We start from the raw sequence: 17,676 nt of genomic DNA on the forward strand, positions 1-17,676 counted from the left end.
TATATTTGCTAAATGTCATAAAATAATGTTTTTGTATTGTTACTAAAATAACGTTAACAACAAGCCAGCTTATACTAATTTTATTATAATTACTGAATCATTGTATTTTATTAAATGTCGATGGGAGAATGAAAAGTTTAATACATTACACGCTGCGAAAGCTCTTTCACGTGCTCATTTAAAAACACCCGCACATAAAAGTAAACTTTCGCAGCTTGTAATGTAAATAACGATACTTTTCTGTTTACCATTTGGGATCATTTGTTTGTTCTTTTTTGGACATTTGGAGATTTCTCCTTTTTTCTGTGGGGGGCAAATTCTGGGACACCTGTAGATTGATCTTATTCAAACAAAATTTCCTGATTGTGACACTCGTCACAGATTTATTGGCACAGACGAGTTCCCCCGGGGCGGCGATCAAAAAGGACCAGGATTCTTCCACGATATAATCAATGGTCAGTGTTATAGGGAACAACTGTTGCCCCCATTTTTAGACCAGGTGCATCTCGATGAATTTGAAAATTGTTATTTTCAGCAAGACGGAGCAACAACTCATACCTACTAGTCGAGAACATTTGGGATTTCTTGAAATCGTAGTTTATTTAACGAGTTCGTGTGTCTCGTTTCACTCGAGTTTTAAATTGGCCCACTCATGCCAAAAAAAGCCCATATTACACAAGAACGAGTTGAATACAACGTTTTTTTGTTCGACAAGCCCCCCAAAGGCTCCAAATCGCTGAAAATTTTTAAAATTAGCTTGACGTTTCGTTTTGACAAGTTGTCAAATTTATCAAAATCCGTTCACACAGGAGAAAATTCTTAAATTCTAACAGTGTCGAACAAAAAGGTTTTTTCCTGGTCGTGTTGTAAGCATGAGAACTTGGCCAGCCAGATCACCACACCCCACCCCGTTAGACTTCTCCATATTTTGTCTTTCTTAAAACTGAGGTCTTCAAAGAAAGGATCAACAATTTGCAAAAAGTGACGGCACGAATCACATTGAAATGTAACGAGATAACACGGGATATATTGCAGCACATTTTTAATAATATGAAACATCATGTAGTTTTATGTATGCAATAAAATGGTGGCCACTTTCAGGCTCTGACTTGCTTTGGTTGACTTCCTTTTTTTATTTTGATGTATATTTTGAGGTTAGGTTACTGCCTTCTTTTTTTTGTATTTTTCGTATTTTTACAAAGGTAATGCAGAGGTAACTAGATGAAAATCGTTTTTTTTTTCACACTGTAGAATAGAAAGTACCGTGAGATAATTGAATTTATAAAGTAGGCTATGACTTTTAAATCAGATTGGCAACACTGTTGACGTTTACGGTTCTAATGTTGAATCGTTTTAATTTAAAAGAAATGAAGCACTAGAAAATAATACAGATACAAAATGTTCAAAGTATTCTCCCCCCGCTTGGATACAACTCGCCGTTTCTTATTTTGTATTAAATTTTGAAGCGTCACTTTGACAATTCAAATTCAAATCAAATTGTCAACAGTGTTGCCAATCTAATTTAAAAGTTATAGCCTACTTTAATTATAAATTTAAATGATCTCACGGTACTAGAAAATAATTCTGTCGATTACTTTTTATCTAGTGAACGAATAGTGAACGACTCCACTTTAAAACTAGATTGTTTAGAATCGTTTTGTTAGGTTGGCAATATTTGAAATGACATAAATATAAATAGCATTTCGGTGTGGTGGCGCCCAACATTTTATGTTTCAAGAAAATTTATTTGTAATGAAATTAGCAAGAATAGGTAGGTAGGTACTATTCCGGACACGGAATCTAGGCCAACATTTTTTTAAGATTTCTAAAAAAAAAATGATGTAAACCAATCATTAGTGTCATTAATAAATGACAGTTATTAAAAATCACTTTGAAGTTTTTCTTTTGACATTCAAAAAGCGGGGAAATGGCATTATCGAGTCAAAAGTTGGGTTATATTCAATAAAGGCCAGTTCACACAAATTTGTCAGTTAAATGCACTTGTGGCCAAGATTCCGTGTCCGGAATAGTACAGTTCGAAACACGGAATTTCGGGTATCACTGTCAGTATACTGTCAAAAAATATAAAATAGGCTTTACATTACTAACCTTAATGACTGACATGAGACTGACGTGGACAGAAAATAAATTTGAAAATTTGACTTTTGAATGTCACTAATGATGCCCGAAATTCCGTGTCCCGAACTGTACGTTAGGTACAAAAAACAAGTCGGGAATTGATTAAAAGCGAGTTTTCGTCATGCAAACCATTTGCATAAAATCGAGCCAGATAATAATCCTGTGACGTCAATCTCTTTGTGGTGTTACCATTTAATCAAAAATTATAACGATTAGAAGGGAAGAGCTTTCCCGGAGCCGCCTAAACGCGGTGTACATTTCATCTAGGTTAAATTGGTTTTACGTGTTCTTTTGATGAAAACTTGGTTCCGACGACTCTTTATCTCACCGATAAAAAGAAAATTCCCCCACAACCACAAAAGAAACAGACATCTTTCACTCGTTAATAATACAGACGCCACCTAATTAAGTTTTTTTTTTATATCCGGTGCTGGGGGGTTCCAAAGGCAATACATTTTTTCTTGTAGTTGATTTAATTTCTTTTTCGTTTGAATTTGTTGCAGGCGCACCGTGGGTCTAAAGAATAAAGACGGGAACATAGCTTTCTCCCTCATATCGCACTGGTTGTGCTACGCAAACAGCGCCGTTAATCCGATTATATACAACTTCATGAGTGGTAAGTAACTTTTTTTTAATGTTTAAGACAATGAAAATATCGGAAAAAATCTCAAGACAATCTTAAAGAGTGTAAAGAGAAATATGTAAAGGTTTTTTTGTGCAACCGTAAGCAAAACAAGCGTTTCGCGTACCTAAACAGGCTGCGAAATTACAAATTTTCGGTTGCACAAAAAATCCTTTGGCATCCTCGAAAGTTTCCTGACTGGACCGCAAGCGGCCTCGGCGGCAATTTTTCTTTGGGTACGTTAAAGAAAGATCTCGCGGCCTTGATATACAAATTTGGGACAAGCTAAATTATAGGGCATTCATTTTAAATGTTGGGTAAAGTTGTAAACTCAAAACACCAGAAATTACGAAAGCGGCAAATTTTCGTTGTATTGGTACCGTAAAGTAGTAATCCCTTTGTTCGTATAAAACTGGTACATACCACGTCGTATAACTTTCACCATCTTATCGACGAGCAAAAGAAAGAGACGTTAAAATATCCACAGGTAAAAAAAAATTAAAACACATTTTGTGATCAGTGGCCAAAAAAATGTAAAGAGATTGTTGATTTTAAGTAATGTATTTGACAAATAAGATTGCTAAATAAGGAAATAAGAGTAATTAGTAAAGTATTCATTTACATGTATATTTTAAAGTAAGTAATAAATAAATAATACAATAACTAAACAATTAAAAATTTATCATCATCTGAATCAAATGCACTAGATGATTTACCAGTATTGGCAACAAATATTAATGATTCCACTTGGTCTTCTAACAGTTGATCTCCATCCCACCATTCTTTAATTTTGGACACAGTTTTAGATTCACCGAGTTTCGGACAAGTATCAAAGCAGGCAAGTTTTATTACAAAACCAAACATTTAAAATGAATGCTCTTATAGCTCTCAGTCGCCGATGTTGAGGAACGGCATAGTATTTTAGATATAATGCGATCACAAATAAAACTGAAAAATAAGACTGACCTGTCCGATTTTCTACAATCAGTTTCAGACTTTATACAATTTCAAAAGAAAAAAAATTCAAAACACATTCTTACTACGATGAAAATTTAAAATAAAGTAACGTGTAATCACTGTTATTAAAAGTCGGTATTGACACACGTGTTAGAAAATAATCAAAATAAACATTATCAATTTGAACTTGACTTGAGATCAAACCTACCACACCTGATCATATCTAATAATAAGCGGTGATTTAATTTTAACTGAAATTATTTTGAACTTAAATAAATTCCACCAGAAATTATTCTTCTTTCACTGACCTGACAAAATTTGATCTGAATTTAATAATTCTAATTAATACCGGCAGGGACATCAGTTACGCGCAGGCGAGAAATCGCGACTTCTAATTATTAGGTGTCCAGAAAGTTCTGAGCGTTTTTGTGGTATTCTGTTTCACGATATAAAATAAATGTAAAATCAATTGGTAAATTTTGTTAGTTTTTTTAAAATGTGAAGTACACTTGTCCATAAACAATTTGACGTTTCTCAGTTAAATAATTTTCAATTGGTTACATTCTGGTAATTGATTGTTTACATGGAAAAAGAACGAAATCGTCATTTAATGTTACATACTCCAGAAATGTGGTAGCAAGTTTTTCGATTGGTCCCGCAAGATGACACTTTTTTACAGAGACCTTTTTTATGCATGGCAACGCCGCTATCTAAACTGAGATAAATAAATGTCAAGAATTGTCAAACGCATTCAAATTTAAATTTGATTGAAAATGTTCAAATTGACCACCATTATGCTCAATGCATAACTGAACCCTTCGAGCAACATCTCGACAAATTTTAGTGCACAAATCGGGGGTAAAAATTGTTCGGAAAACCTCATTAACATATTCTTTTGAAAAAATTCAAAAATTGAATGTTGCAAGATTGAACAAATTTGGCTTTTCGAAAGTGCCATCTTGTGACACTTTGTGTAAAAGTTGCTACCACATTTCTGGGCGCTCTGTCATTGCCATCTAGAACACAAAGCCTTAAGGCAGCAATTGTTTTTGATCGTGACGTCACAGTAAAGGCTTCATCGAAAAACGCATTAAACCTCCAGAATTTAATAAAAACAGTAAAATTTTTGGTTAGCACTCTTTTTTTTTCGTAGAACGATGTGTTAAGGTTTTACAATTACTGCGTCGTGGAGTAAAATGCCATTAATAACGTGAAAATTGTCATTTACAAGTGAGGTTAAGTTTGTGTATTTATGGTTTTTGCGTAATTTTTACTTTGTGAATCATTTAAATAACACCAAATCACAACAAATGCTTCTTACGTCTTAGTTATATGTGTAGCAAATATAGTTTCAACTAAATTGCCCTTACAACGACTTGTAATCGCGAAAATGTTGATAAAGGGTATAGGCTTGCCCGATATCGTTTTCCGACGACTATCGCGCCGCCTCGCGGAGGCAGTGCGCAGCTTTCAGTTCGTGTTTTCAAAATTCCGCCTGTCTTGATATGTAATATCACTCATTAAAACACAGAAATTTTTGAAATTTTCGCATTCAAGTGTACAATCATGCAAATAATAATAATTTGCGGCTTTCAGTCGATTGATAAGAGCTGTTTACGGAAAAAAAAATATCTAAAGGTAATATTTTCGATTCGGAAATTGTTGCTATATTTTATACCTACAAATGAGCATGTTCAACGACAGAATTTCGATTCGGGATGTTTTTAGTGTGATTTTTGAGATTTAGCAATATATAAACATATTGAAAGAGGAACAAGCGCGATTTTAATAGTATCTGGAACATTCTCGTTGCCAAAGAGCAATTTCATGCACAAAATTGCGATTTTTTGTCTATTCTCCTAAAGATCAAGTGTATATTAAGATGCAACGAAATAAAAATGTTTTGATGACAATAATTCCTAAGTGCTTATTCACAATGGACATAAGCTTGACATAAGGCATAAGAAATTCATGATACATGCAGTGTATACTATTAATTTTTACGTAACTTGTGAGAAGCGACCTCAGTGAACATTATTGTTGTGTACTAAAAGGCATGAAGAATCATATTCGAGTTATATGGACACATAAATTATTTTCCAATTGCCCAAATTTACAAATTATTCTTAGGTATCTCTTATGTATTTCTTATGTCTTATGTCCATTGTGAATAAGCACTAACATTCAATGGTTTTACTTTACGTACTTTATCCAGTAAATTTAACGTACTACATTAATCATGTAAATTATTAATCCAATTGAAATTAACTGCGTTATGCGTTTATTGTTTATTTATTGTATAAAATGTAACAAATAATTGTTGTTTTTTAATTCTCACGAATAAGAGGTTCTTTGTTGTTGGCAAGTATGCATGCCAAATACACTATTAAAATTTCAGTTACCGATTCTTTTTTTCGGTATTTTTGAAACCCGGAACACAGCAAACACCTCCCCGATTGATCACTCTGTTTTTTTTTTCTAAATAATTTGAATTTCTTACTTTCAAAACGCCGATATTACACGTCGTCAAATACGAAACTGTTTGTTTACAAACTGAAAAATGCCGCGCTTCGCCGCTTGGCGGCGCGTCAATCGATATCGGGCAAGCCTATACTTCCCAGGTTTCAACGTCTCTTGCGATGTCCTATGAACAGTAAATACCCTGGTATCAACTGAAACTATTATACACACTTGCCACCAAGCTTTTGCTTATCTCACAATTTTCCATAAGAATGATTAAAACACCGTATTTGATACTTTCTAAAAATGTAAACAAATGTCAAATTTTGACGTTTGGCCTTCCTCGTGACGTCACACACTGTCTGGCTTAAGGCCTGGAGTTCGAGATGGCAATGGCTCTGTATATGAGTTTAAATGTGGACATTCAGCAGCCACAAGAAATATATGCAGAATTGAAAGTGCGGGGACGGTAAAAGAGTCTACTTGTCGGCGATGGTTTGCAAAATTTCTGAATGGGGAAGAAGGTCTTAAAGATAAGAATCGTTCGGGACGAAAGAGTCCATCTTCTATCGTCGTGGAATTGAGCTTTTGGGACAAAGATGGTTGGAAGTCATTGACAATAACCGCGAATATTTAGTTTAATTGTCGTTTAATTTTTTAAGTAATAGCAAGACGGTCTCAAGTTACAGGCCAGGACACTGGCTGTGTTGCCACATTCCCTGGTAGGCCATTCCATGACCTACGATGTTCCTAAAATTTTGAAACTAATTGGACATTTAAAATAAATTTTGACAAGTCCTTGGTCAAATTCATCAAATTGAATTAAAAATGTCATTTAAGTGTTGCGTACGAAATTGCAACTCAAATTATGCGTCTTCTTCAAATTAGGTACCTGTATTTAAGTTTCCATCAAATGAGGAAACGAAGCCAATTTGGAAGAGATTTTAAAAATCGAAGATTGAAGAATTCGCAAAAGCAGCCATGCTTGTGCTAAACATTTTAGGGAAACAGATATCAATGGGGACAAAATGAAGCGACTCGTGCCAAACGCGGTGCCAATTACTTCTAATTTCGAAGAAATAGTCAAAATTAGTAATGACGACACAATCACTGGGGAAAATCGTTTGGCTTTAAAAACGAATATTGAAATGAGACTGGGGTTAGATTTAGGCAATAGGGAGAACAAAATTGTTATATTTAAGTTGGAAATGCCCACCGCGCGTTACTTTATAATCAAAGAAGTTAAATAGGCCGGAACACAGCAGAGCACCAAAAACACTCTCAGTAATGAGCACCGTTATTTTTCTGTCTCCAAGGTTGATAAGGCATTTTTGAACTGTCGTAAAATTAGATAACTGATATTTGACAAATGCAAATACAATGACAGGTTTAGTGGATGTCGAAATTTTTCACTAAATGTTGGTGAAACAATGTTGCCAGACTGTGGTAGGGCATTCCATAGCACACTGTCTCTGGTCAGTGTCATGGCCTGGTAAATGAAGATCGCCGTGGTAATAGATATTTATTTTTTCACTACTAGTCTTAGAAGGCGTCATTATTGAGTCTCGAATCGACCCCAGAAGTAGAATTTCTCTCCCTAGGTTAATAATTTTTTATTATTAACCAGTAGTCAATAATGAACAGCCGTCATCTAGCAACGAAAGATTTTCTTTGATTTTATTGGTTAACGTAGACAGACGATTTTCAATTTTCATAGCAACCGTTGAAAAATGAGAACTCGGATCGTCGCATCGGACAAATAAATTTAATTAATAATTATTATTAGAAAGGGTTTTAACGTATCTAGTAGTGAAAAAAATAATATATACACCACGCTAGAGAAGACAATTTTAAGCCTCGCTTCTTTATTCCCCTCGAAGCTTCGCTTCTCGGGGAATAAACTACCTCGGCTTAAAAAAACGTCTTCTCTACCTTGGCGTATAATTACTATTTTATCTATTTTTCTAAAAAACGCTCAGAACTTTCTGGGCATTCTAATAAATAAAATTGTCGAAATTTTTCACACTTACCTGGGTATTGGTAAGCTACATTTCATGATTTTTTTATCATTTTTCACTTACAAACAAAGATAAAAAAAGTAAATTTTAACCAAAAAGTCAAATTCTGATTTTTATACTGACTTACCCAGATTCAATTCAATTTTACTGTCTTCTCAATTTGGTTCTAGGTCGTAAAATTTTATGGTACTTTAAGTTGAAGATCTTGCGGGGCTTATAAATTCAGGTAATATTTTAAGCAGGATTGTATTGTACCCACATTTTGTATATTTGCATTGTACGGCGCTTCCCAACCTTTTCAAACTCAAACATTGTGCTCGTAATATGCAATAAAATTTTACGACCTACAACCGAATTGAGAAAACAGTACATCTTAACTTTGAAAATCATTTTTATTTCTGACCTGCTCCTTGTGCTATCGTAAATTTAGGTGACAATGAGAACTGCCAATTTTATAGCAAATCTGTAAATAAGAGACTTCAAAACGGTCAGCTACTAGTGAATGATCCTTTTGTTGACAAATTATACCATTTTCCCTAAGTTAGTTTAAAATATGCACTGCAACCACTAGTGGAATACCCAGTTATATTTTCACTAGTGGAATATTCGCTGGAATTTGCTGTTGCTAGACTACGAAAGTAAATATCTGCTATTTTATTGGTTAATATTTGAAACATGACAACTAAATTGAATAGTCGCTATAATCCAAAAAATGAAGTCTTACGTTTGGTCGAAAACGATGATGAACGAAATAATCAAAGATGTCCAAAAATGCCATATTTATCAGAAACTCTGCGTATCGAGCTTCTGATGATTATTATCGGTATTAGAAGACGAAGCCAGGTTGAAATTGCATAATTATTTCGCGAACAGCAACCGGATTTACCACTCATTCGTCAAGATACTATAAGCTAAATTGAGATACAATGCCGAAACTAGGGTTGTGCCCAGACAGCGAGAACCCACTATTGGAGAGGATTCTAGGCTAAACGTGTTATTATCTCTTCAAGAAAATCCGGTGCTAATCTAACTGCTATTGTGTCTACTTTCAATTGGTATATTATTCTATTTCTTCCTCTAATTGTAAGAAATATGGTCATTAACTAAGTGGTATGTACAATTAATTCACTCTTTTGTTTATCGTTCAATGGGGTTTGGATGGGGTGGGAGTGTACGTGCCTGTGATTAAATTTTCTATTTTCGAACGACACCTATTTACATACCTACTTTGGGTGGAAAAAGTTGTTTGACGTCGTCGAACCAAGTACTTTAATAAGGGCGTAGTTAGAGTGCGCTTTGATCTGACAACAAAGCCGCGAACGAGTATTGACAATTAGTGGTTCGGGGTTCTTTTACGAGAATAACCACTGCCAAGGGATCAAAAAGAACACAAAGGACACCCAGGAATAGGCACCAATAGCGTTGAAGTCTTTATGAAGTGCGAAAAAAAAATACAATAAACAATCGACTATGCATTAATCTTAACATATTATAAAAATTAAAATTTATATCTATGCATCGCTTGTTCGCTTACAACTGAACATATTTTGACAAGCTCTTCTATATACCGGGTGTCCGTGCACCGTGTAAAAGGTTCGGATGCGATGCGATTTTTGGTGTCTTTAAGGTTACCAATTTGAAATCCTAAAATGTCAGTGTGTAGGGGGACGTAAGTTAGGATAGCTCTCACGTCACTACGCGACCCCCATTCGTCCCTAGCTACCCTCTATGTTCAGTAACGACGTTTCTGGGAAAAAAGTGATACGTTATAGAGGAACGTTTTATTATACCTGAATCATAATCTCTGTTTTTGGCACTAAAACGCGTGCAAAATCGGCCCCTTAAAACACTAAAGATTTCAAGTCGCTTAGGTAACAACAAATTTACCTATATTTTGAACAATGGTAAATAGACATTTACACACAATTTATAATAACAACGAAACAACAACAATTGACCATATCAATGATTAATGACACAGATTACTTCAGAAAAGGTATTTCAATTTACTTTTTTTGTTATAATTTTCAGAGTGTAGTGCAGGTATAATAAAAAATAGCGTATGATACACGTTTATAAGGGCCTTTAAAGCACTTGCGACGTTAAAAGCAAGTTAAACTCGTCGCACGTGCTTTAAAGGCTTCCTTATAAACTTGTAAAGTTTGTCCAGCGAGAGGTTGGTTGACATAAAAGTCACTAAATTCTACGTAAAGAAAGAAGTAGCTAGCGCACGTGAAATTTGAAATATATCCTTCAAGCAGTAACATTTTTGCCCTGAAATTATTCTCTAATTAATGTATTCTACTTAGTGCAATTTGTAGCGTTGGGTTAATTTAATACAATTTAAAATCTCTCGCTGGACGAAGTTGATCATAATATACTATTTTCTACAACCGTCAAAAAAACGTGACATTTATGTATCGTTATAAAGTCGCAAAGTATGTAATTTTTGATAATGAAAAAATATTTGTCAAAAAGTTTACTTGGATGCTAAAATAGTTATACAGGGTGAATTCGAAATACGTCACAATCTTAAAACCCCAGGATCTTCAGGAAGTGAATAATGAATAAACCGAAAATGTGGTTAAACATTTTAAATTCATAAAGTCCAATTTAACTTAATTCCATCCCGAACGAGACGCTTCTGAAAGTTCTAATAAATCGAAACATGAATATCCCCAAAAACGATTTAAAAACCGAGATTTAAAAACCGAGAGTGACAAAACCTTGTTTTGAATGAAATAGACGAAAAACACTTTTTCTCCCTACCGGTTAGAAATGTAGGCTGTGGATACCTCATTTGAGGTGAGAAAATTCAACTTTCTCGCTAAGGTAAGAAAGTTAATCATGAAATGTTTATGGTAAAACTGTACCAAAATACAAATGTCAAAAGTGTCAAAAGTGAAATAAGTTATTGATAAATGAAAGCCAATTTAATGAAGTAAGTTGGTAGGTCAATCATATAATCTGGAAAATAAACAGATAAGCTAGGTAGGTAGATTACTTTACCCTGTTTATATCAAATTTTCGAACAAACCTCAAATCTTCAAATGCGATGACAAGTTAATTAAACAAATAACACAGCCTACTATTAATTCTCAAAATTTTCGTTTTAATCACGAATATAACCATCTTTTTTGACTTTTTTCAACAAAGTTGTGCCGGTAGGGAAAAAAATTGTATTCAAACCTTGTTAAGAAAGTGTCCTTGCAGACCTTAGGCACTTACAAACCTCGTCTACGACTCGGTTTATAATCTTTGCCTGCGGTCTGCAAGAAACCACTTTCTTACCTTGGTTTGAAATATACTATTTTTCACTACTAGTAATAAAGTCTAGCGTTATCGGTTGTCATAGAACACCGAGAAGTTTCGTTTTTCTACGTTGGCTCAGTGACAGGTAAATAATTTTTCATTATTAACCAGTGGTGAATAATGGAACAACCGTCACCTAGCAACGAACGATTGTCGTCTATTTCATTGGTTAACGTAGACGATTTTCATACCAACTGTCAAGAAATGACAACTCGGGCCCGTCGCATCCGACAAAATAATTTGATTAATTATTATTATCAGAAAGGGTTTTAACGTATCTAGTAGTGAAAAAAATAGTATATAAACCACGGTGGAGAAGTCCCTTATAGCCTTCGCGCCTTACAACCCTCGGCGCGCCTCGGGCTCTAATCTTGGCGCTCTGGCTATAATCATGAACTTCTCCACCTTGGTATATAATATACTATTTTCTACAACCGTCAAAAAAACGCGACATTTATGTATCATTATCAAGTCGCGAAGTATGTAATTTTTTGATAGATCAAAAATAGTTGTCAAAAAGTTTCCTTGGATGTTTTAATATTTTTTTTCAGTTTTTACGGTGAAAAAAAATATTAAAACACCCAAGGAAAATTTTGCAAAAATTCGTAACCAAGTAACCAGCGCAAGCGGGCAACTTGAATGTCTGATCGTTTTGTAGTGTCAATTTTATTAGCAAAAGTTTAAAAAGCGGTTGTAGAAAAAATAGTGTTTGTATTTCGTGCGCATGATGATTGTTTTGTTGGCGCATTCGAATGAGTTTGAAGTCTCGACCTGACGGTCTCGACCAAAAACTCATTCTCATGCGCCAACAAAAACAATCATTTTGCGCACTTAATACAAAATAGTTATTTTTATATTAAGTGCGCGAAGAGAGTGTTTTTTGTACATGAAAAGGTCTTTTACGCCGAGACGAAGGTCGAGGCAGTATAAGCCTTTGAATGCACAAAAACATCTTCGCGCACGAAATATAAACAATATTTTTTCTATAATTGATTCAAAAAATTGAAATTAAAAATTCAAATTTTTGAAGGAACTCTGAAGTTTCAATGCAGTGACCATGTTGCTAGGTAACTAATAAAAAACAGTGCGTGAAATGAAAAACAGAAATAGTCGTATGCGTGAAATTGCATTTCACACACTGTTCTGTATGGTTTCTATGGCTTCGATCTTACTAACAATGCAAAAAAAAATACACGTCAGAAAATGACCCACTTCAGGCACAGATAACTATGCGTGAATTTCAATTTTTTGAATCAATTATAGAAAAATAACTATAAACACACTGCCGCAAAAACGTGTAAGATTAAGTGTTCTCAAAATGAATTGTTTTATTTATGTCGTTTCCATAGCGACATGGCGACATGTGAGCCGACTTTATTTTTATTGACAGTTAAGGAAATTTTACTTGTTCATTTTATAATTACAAATTTTCGGTTGCACACAAAATGTGTACACCTTGGCTACGAAATCCTTTGATGATCTCGAGATTCGTCAAAGTACGATTTCGCAGCCTTGATATTTTCTGAGGACGTTCTGCCAGAAATTATCCTATTGGTAATTCAAGGTAACGGATGCAACTACAGTGTGGAATAAAATGATTTACATCTACCTAGTAGAGATGGACATAATCGAATTACAATAATCGAATCATTCGATTATTCTGGATCATTCGAGTACTCGATTATTACTCGTGTGCATGAGTGATGAACTGATGAATGATCACTCGTATAAATGAGTGATGCACAATCACTCGTATGAATGAGTGATGAGCGATCACTCAGACCTGGGAACACTGTTGTGATCTCTGATTTGTCCTAATCACTAGATATTCCAAAATTTTCCCCCATCCTCTAGATAAATTCTATTATATCCCACTAGAAATTCTGCTAGAATTTTTTGACGAGCATAAAATATTGTAAAAAATACATATCCATACAAACACAGATATCTATAACAATAAATGTTAAATATTATTCCGACCAGAATACAAATAAAAACAACAAAGCGAAACCCTGTAGATGTAGAAGTGCCGAAGTGGATTTATGGAATCGGCGGCTCGTCTATGTGTTTACATACCTATTTCGTTCAAACGAGCTGCCCGTCCGAAAATGCTAGCCGAAGCATTCGCCGATCCGTCTCTCGGAACTAACGAGTAACGAATGCGAGTCCGAGATTCGAGTGATCATTCGATTATTAGAATCACTCGATTACTGATCATTCGATTATCCAAATCTCTCGATTATGCCCATCACTACTACCTAGTTACCTTTGGAATTTTTGCACATGTAAATTTTCCTGTACCCCTCTACTTTTTTTCGAAGTGCCGAACTATTAGTTCTGTCAATAAATGTCATCAATTGAATTGACAATTGTTACAATTTACTAAATTCAAATTGAATTAACAAACGTTGGTGGCCACTTTCAACACTAGCTGTGACTTGCTTTTGTTAGCTCCTTTTTAATTTCAATCTCAACTTTGCATATCATCCCTTCGCAATAAATCACATTTGGAATTTGGATATATATTTTGAGGTTAGGCTTAATTTTTTTTTGGAGAGCGGCTTTTCGTATTTTTACAAGGGTAATGCAAAAGTAACTAGATGTAAATCATTTTATTCCACATCTGCTACAGATGTTAAAATGTAGAGTTTGAACGTTAATATTGGAAGTTTTTTGGTGTAAATGACAATAATACGCTGAAATATTGATGAAAATGTTCTTAGAGATCCATTAAACCACGAGTGCTTTAATAGATAGCCATAAACGACTCCAACTTGAATACAATAATAGACCTATTAGAGACGCAAATTCGAAAAAGGGCCTTTAAAACACTAAAGCTTTAAGGGTTGCTTCGGTATCAACAAATTCACCTACATTTTGAAAAATGATAAATACACATTTATATAATAAATATACATGGGAACGGAACAACAACAATTGACCATTTCTGTATCAACGATTAATGACACAGATTACTTCGGAAAATTTACTTTTTTTGTTATAATTTTCAGATTGTAGTACAGGTATAATAAAAAATTGCATATGATACACGTTTATAAGGGCCTTTAAAGCACTTGCGACGTTAAAAGCACTCCGCTACGCGTTGTATCATACATAATATACTATTTTAGGACCTTTAATGAAAAAGGTAATTTTACGTAATTACAAAATTTTTTTTTAGGCACCTTTAATGAACAAAGTAATTTTACGTACTCCCATTCGGACAAGAAGTAACTGTTTTTCGGACCCACTTTTTCGGACGCACTTTTCAGGGCATGGACCGTGGCGCCATCTGTTGGTCTGTTTAGTAAGTTAACAACGAAACCGACAAAACCGGGTGAACCGACTGAAAGCAAATGAATATTTGACAGTTAAATAACCAAAATATTTTTTATTTGCCCGAAAAAGTGTTGTATCGTTTATTTCTGGTGCATACATATTTGGTGCATAATAAGAAAATAAATGTTCTTATTAATCGATAGCAACAGCGTGATGAAGAAATATCTAATACAACAGCCAAAGTGATGTCTAATGTCTAGTTTCTAATAAGCCGCCGGACATCGCAGATGATAATCGCAATAATTGTCCTATCACTATAAATTATGTAAATAAGTAATTGTATTGCAAATAGTAAATTTCTCGTTCTGTTGGCAAGCTGATAAAAATACTATAAAAAATTGTTAATATGTATTAATAAAAAATAACATAATTACATAACATTTTTGTTTTATAATACAAAAATTTCCGATAATATTGCGGAATCTGGAAAAGTGCCCCAAATGCTTGCAGCGTATCTACACTGAACTCCAAAATTAACGCATCACTTTGATTTTTTTATTTAAAAAAGCAAGTTTTGAAATATTAAAAAAAAAATATGTCAACAACAATAACAGCTGAACCATGGGAAATATTTTCAACACATTTTCTTACAAAAAAGAGCACATAAATGTAAAAAAAAATACAAAAATTCGAAAAGGTAACATCACGAGTAAAAATGAGAAATCGAAAAAACCATCGAAATTTAAAGATTATTTTCCTGAAATCTTGTATTGTCCCCTCTAGCGTTAATTGTAGCTCAGAAACGTAGTGGCATGTTAAAAATGCGGTTTCTGTTATGATTTTAGCCTATATTTTGCCAAATATCCAGGAAGTGCTCTTGTTAGCTGACTGAAGTCATTTGGACGTCCTTACATTGCCTGTAACAGTTTTTCCATATTATCGCATAAGTGTTCGATTGAGTTGAGGTCAGGGTTACATGCTGGCCACTTCATAACTGATATTTCAATAGTCCTAAATTAGTCGGAAATTACCATTGCAATATGTGGCTGTCTATTATCGTGCATATAAATGAAGTCTTGCCCTACGAATGGGGCATAAGGTACAACAACAGGTTCCAAGATGTTCGTGCTATATCGATGTGCATTCAAATTGCGTCTAACTAAAACCACCAGCTCTGTATCTACGTCTAAAGATATTCCTATCCATACCATTATTGACCCTCCTCCAAAACTCTCTTTAGTAACGAAATTACACTGCGTATATCACTCACCAGGTCGTCTATACACTATTACCTGTCCGTCAGACTTGTATAGACAGAACCTGGATTCATCGAAAGCCAAAACTCTGCGCCAATCTTGTTCGACCCAATTGACATGTTCATGTTCTAATGCAAAGTTTAAACGGGCCCTCCGAAGATCTGCAGTTAACTTGGATCCAGTGGCTGGTCTTCTCGGATGTATCTGATCCTCCTTTAGTCATTTTCTAACAGTATTTTCACCCAGGCGGAGTGCATATTGTCTAACATGCGATCTTGAAGTCGGAGAGTAGTGAGAAACCCTTCTCTAATGCTTATTAACCATAAGTATTAGTCCTGGTGAGGTGTTGTGATCCGTTTCCGGCCTTGTTTCCGCCTCCTTGTGTGCCGTCCAGTCTCCCGATGTCTTCTTAGAACTTTAGATACGGTAGATTGGTTCATACCAAAGTGATATGCTATAGTCCTCCGACTCCCTAATTCTGGCCTAACAAAACCATTGGCACGGACTTTTTAAATGCGAAGTTGTTCCTAACATCACCCATGTTAAAAGTAAATGAAAATTGATGTCAATACTGATTAAATTTTTCAACTGCTACTAAAAAATTATTATCGAGTAAATTTAAAAATTGAGCAAAAACGATATTTTTGCTAATTTTTGTACACAGTGGCTGGAAATTTTATTTACTCTTGTAGAATGATCTATGTTTTCCTCTATTTTCAGTGTGTATAACAATTTTTTGCTCTGATTGGTCAACTTTAAGTTGTCTTTTCTCGAATATCTTTAAGCTAGATTTTTTTTTCTTCAAAATTACACATCCAAATGCGATCTCTTGTTTCCTCTTTTTCTCTAGAGCGCGAGTTGTGAAAGACCCTGTATAGGTACAAGATAAATTTGTAATTTTTCCAATGATATCTTTTGCTTTATAGTTCGTGAGGTCGCCTAAAAAATTTAAGGTGCACTTCGGCCAAAAAATGCCTTTTGTCCTCGCCTGTTTTCAAGTCTCGGCTGCGCCTCGACTAGAAAAAGATGCATTTTTTGGCCTTGATACACAAATAACTATTTCGGCCTCCGTCTAGAAACACTGATTTTCCATTCGTCTAAATCGTCTGAAAACTAGCATTTCCCTGCCTAGCCAAGAAAATCGAAACAGGAATTTTTAATGAAAGTTTTTATGTTGGCTGCACAAAATGGCAATGTCGTGGAATTTTTCTACAATTTTTTAAGTGTAAAATGGCCAAATTTGTATCGTTTATCGCAAGCAGTCTACTGCTATTACGCCTCTAGTCCGAGGGGGTATCAAGCGACGTCTTAGTAATAACAGAGAGGACGACGATGGTTTTTAATACTTATTTGAGGAATTAATTGACTTTTGTTGTGACTGTCGCTTCTTGGATCCTTTATGTTGCCAATGAAAGAAAAATAAATTCCCTATCTGGTAATTTTTTAACAAAAATGATTATATACAGGGTGTTTTCGAAGTTGAGCAGTTCCTTGTAACACGAGGTACTATACATTATTCTTAAGAATTTTAGCCTAAATCTTCTTAGTAAAATGTTTGTATTAACGGAGATAATTTATTGTGTACTTTTATGGTTTTCTAAAATTTAGAGTCCGGTCCTGTCTATTTCTCCGC

At 34.5% G+C, this 17,676-nt stretch overlaps 1 protein-coding gene across 5 annotated transcripts in view; it reads left to right on the top strand.

The window, feature by feature from the left end:
- LOC138122939 (orexin/Hypocretin receptor type 1-like) overlaps positions 1-17,676 on the top strand; it is a 194,587-nt gene that overhangs the window by 173,676 nt on the left and 3,235 nt on the right. For all 5 annotated transcript variants that reach the window (XR_011156659.1, XR_011156660.1, XM_069037384.1 and 2 more), the window contains exon 6: positions 2,643-2,755. Coding sequence is in view for 3 of the 5 variants with exons in the window: in XM_069037384.1 (XP_068893485.1) it covers positions 2,643-2,755 (113 nt within the window). In the remaining 2 variants the exon portion in view is untranslated. The remainder of the gene's footprint in view (positions 1-2,642; positions 2,756-17,676) is intronic.

Source organism: Tenebrio molitor, chromosome 2 (assembly GCF_963966145.1).
Source record: "Tenebrio molitor chromosome 2, icTenMoli1.1, whole genome shotgun sequence".
In the NCBI taxonomy this organism is placed as follows: Eukaryota; Metazoa; Arthropoda; class Insecta; order Coleoptera; family Tenebrionidae; genus Tenebrio; species Tenebrio molitor.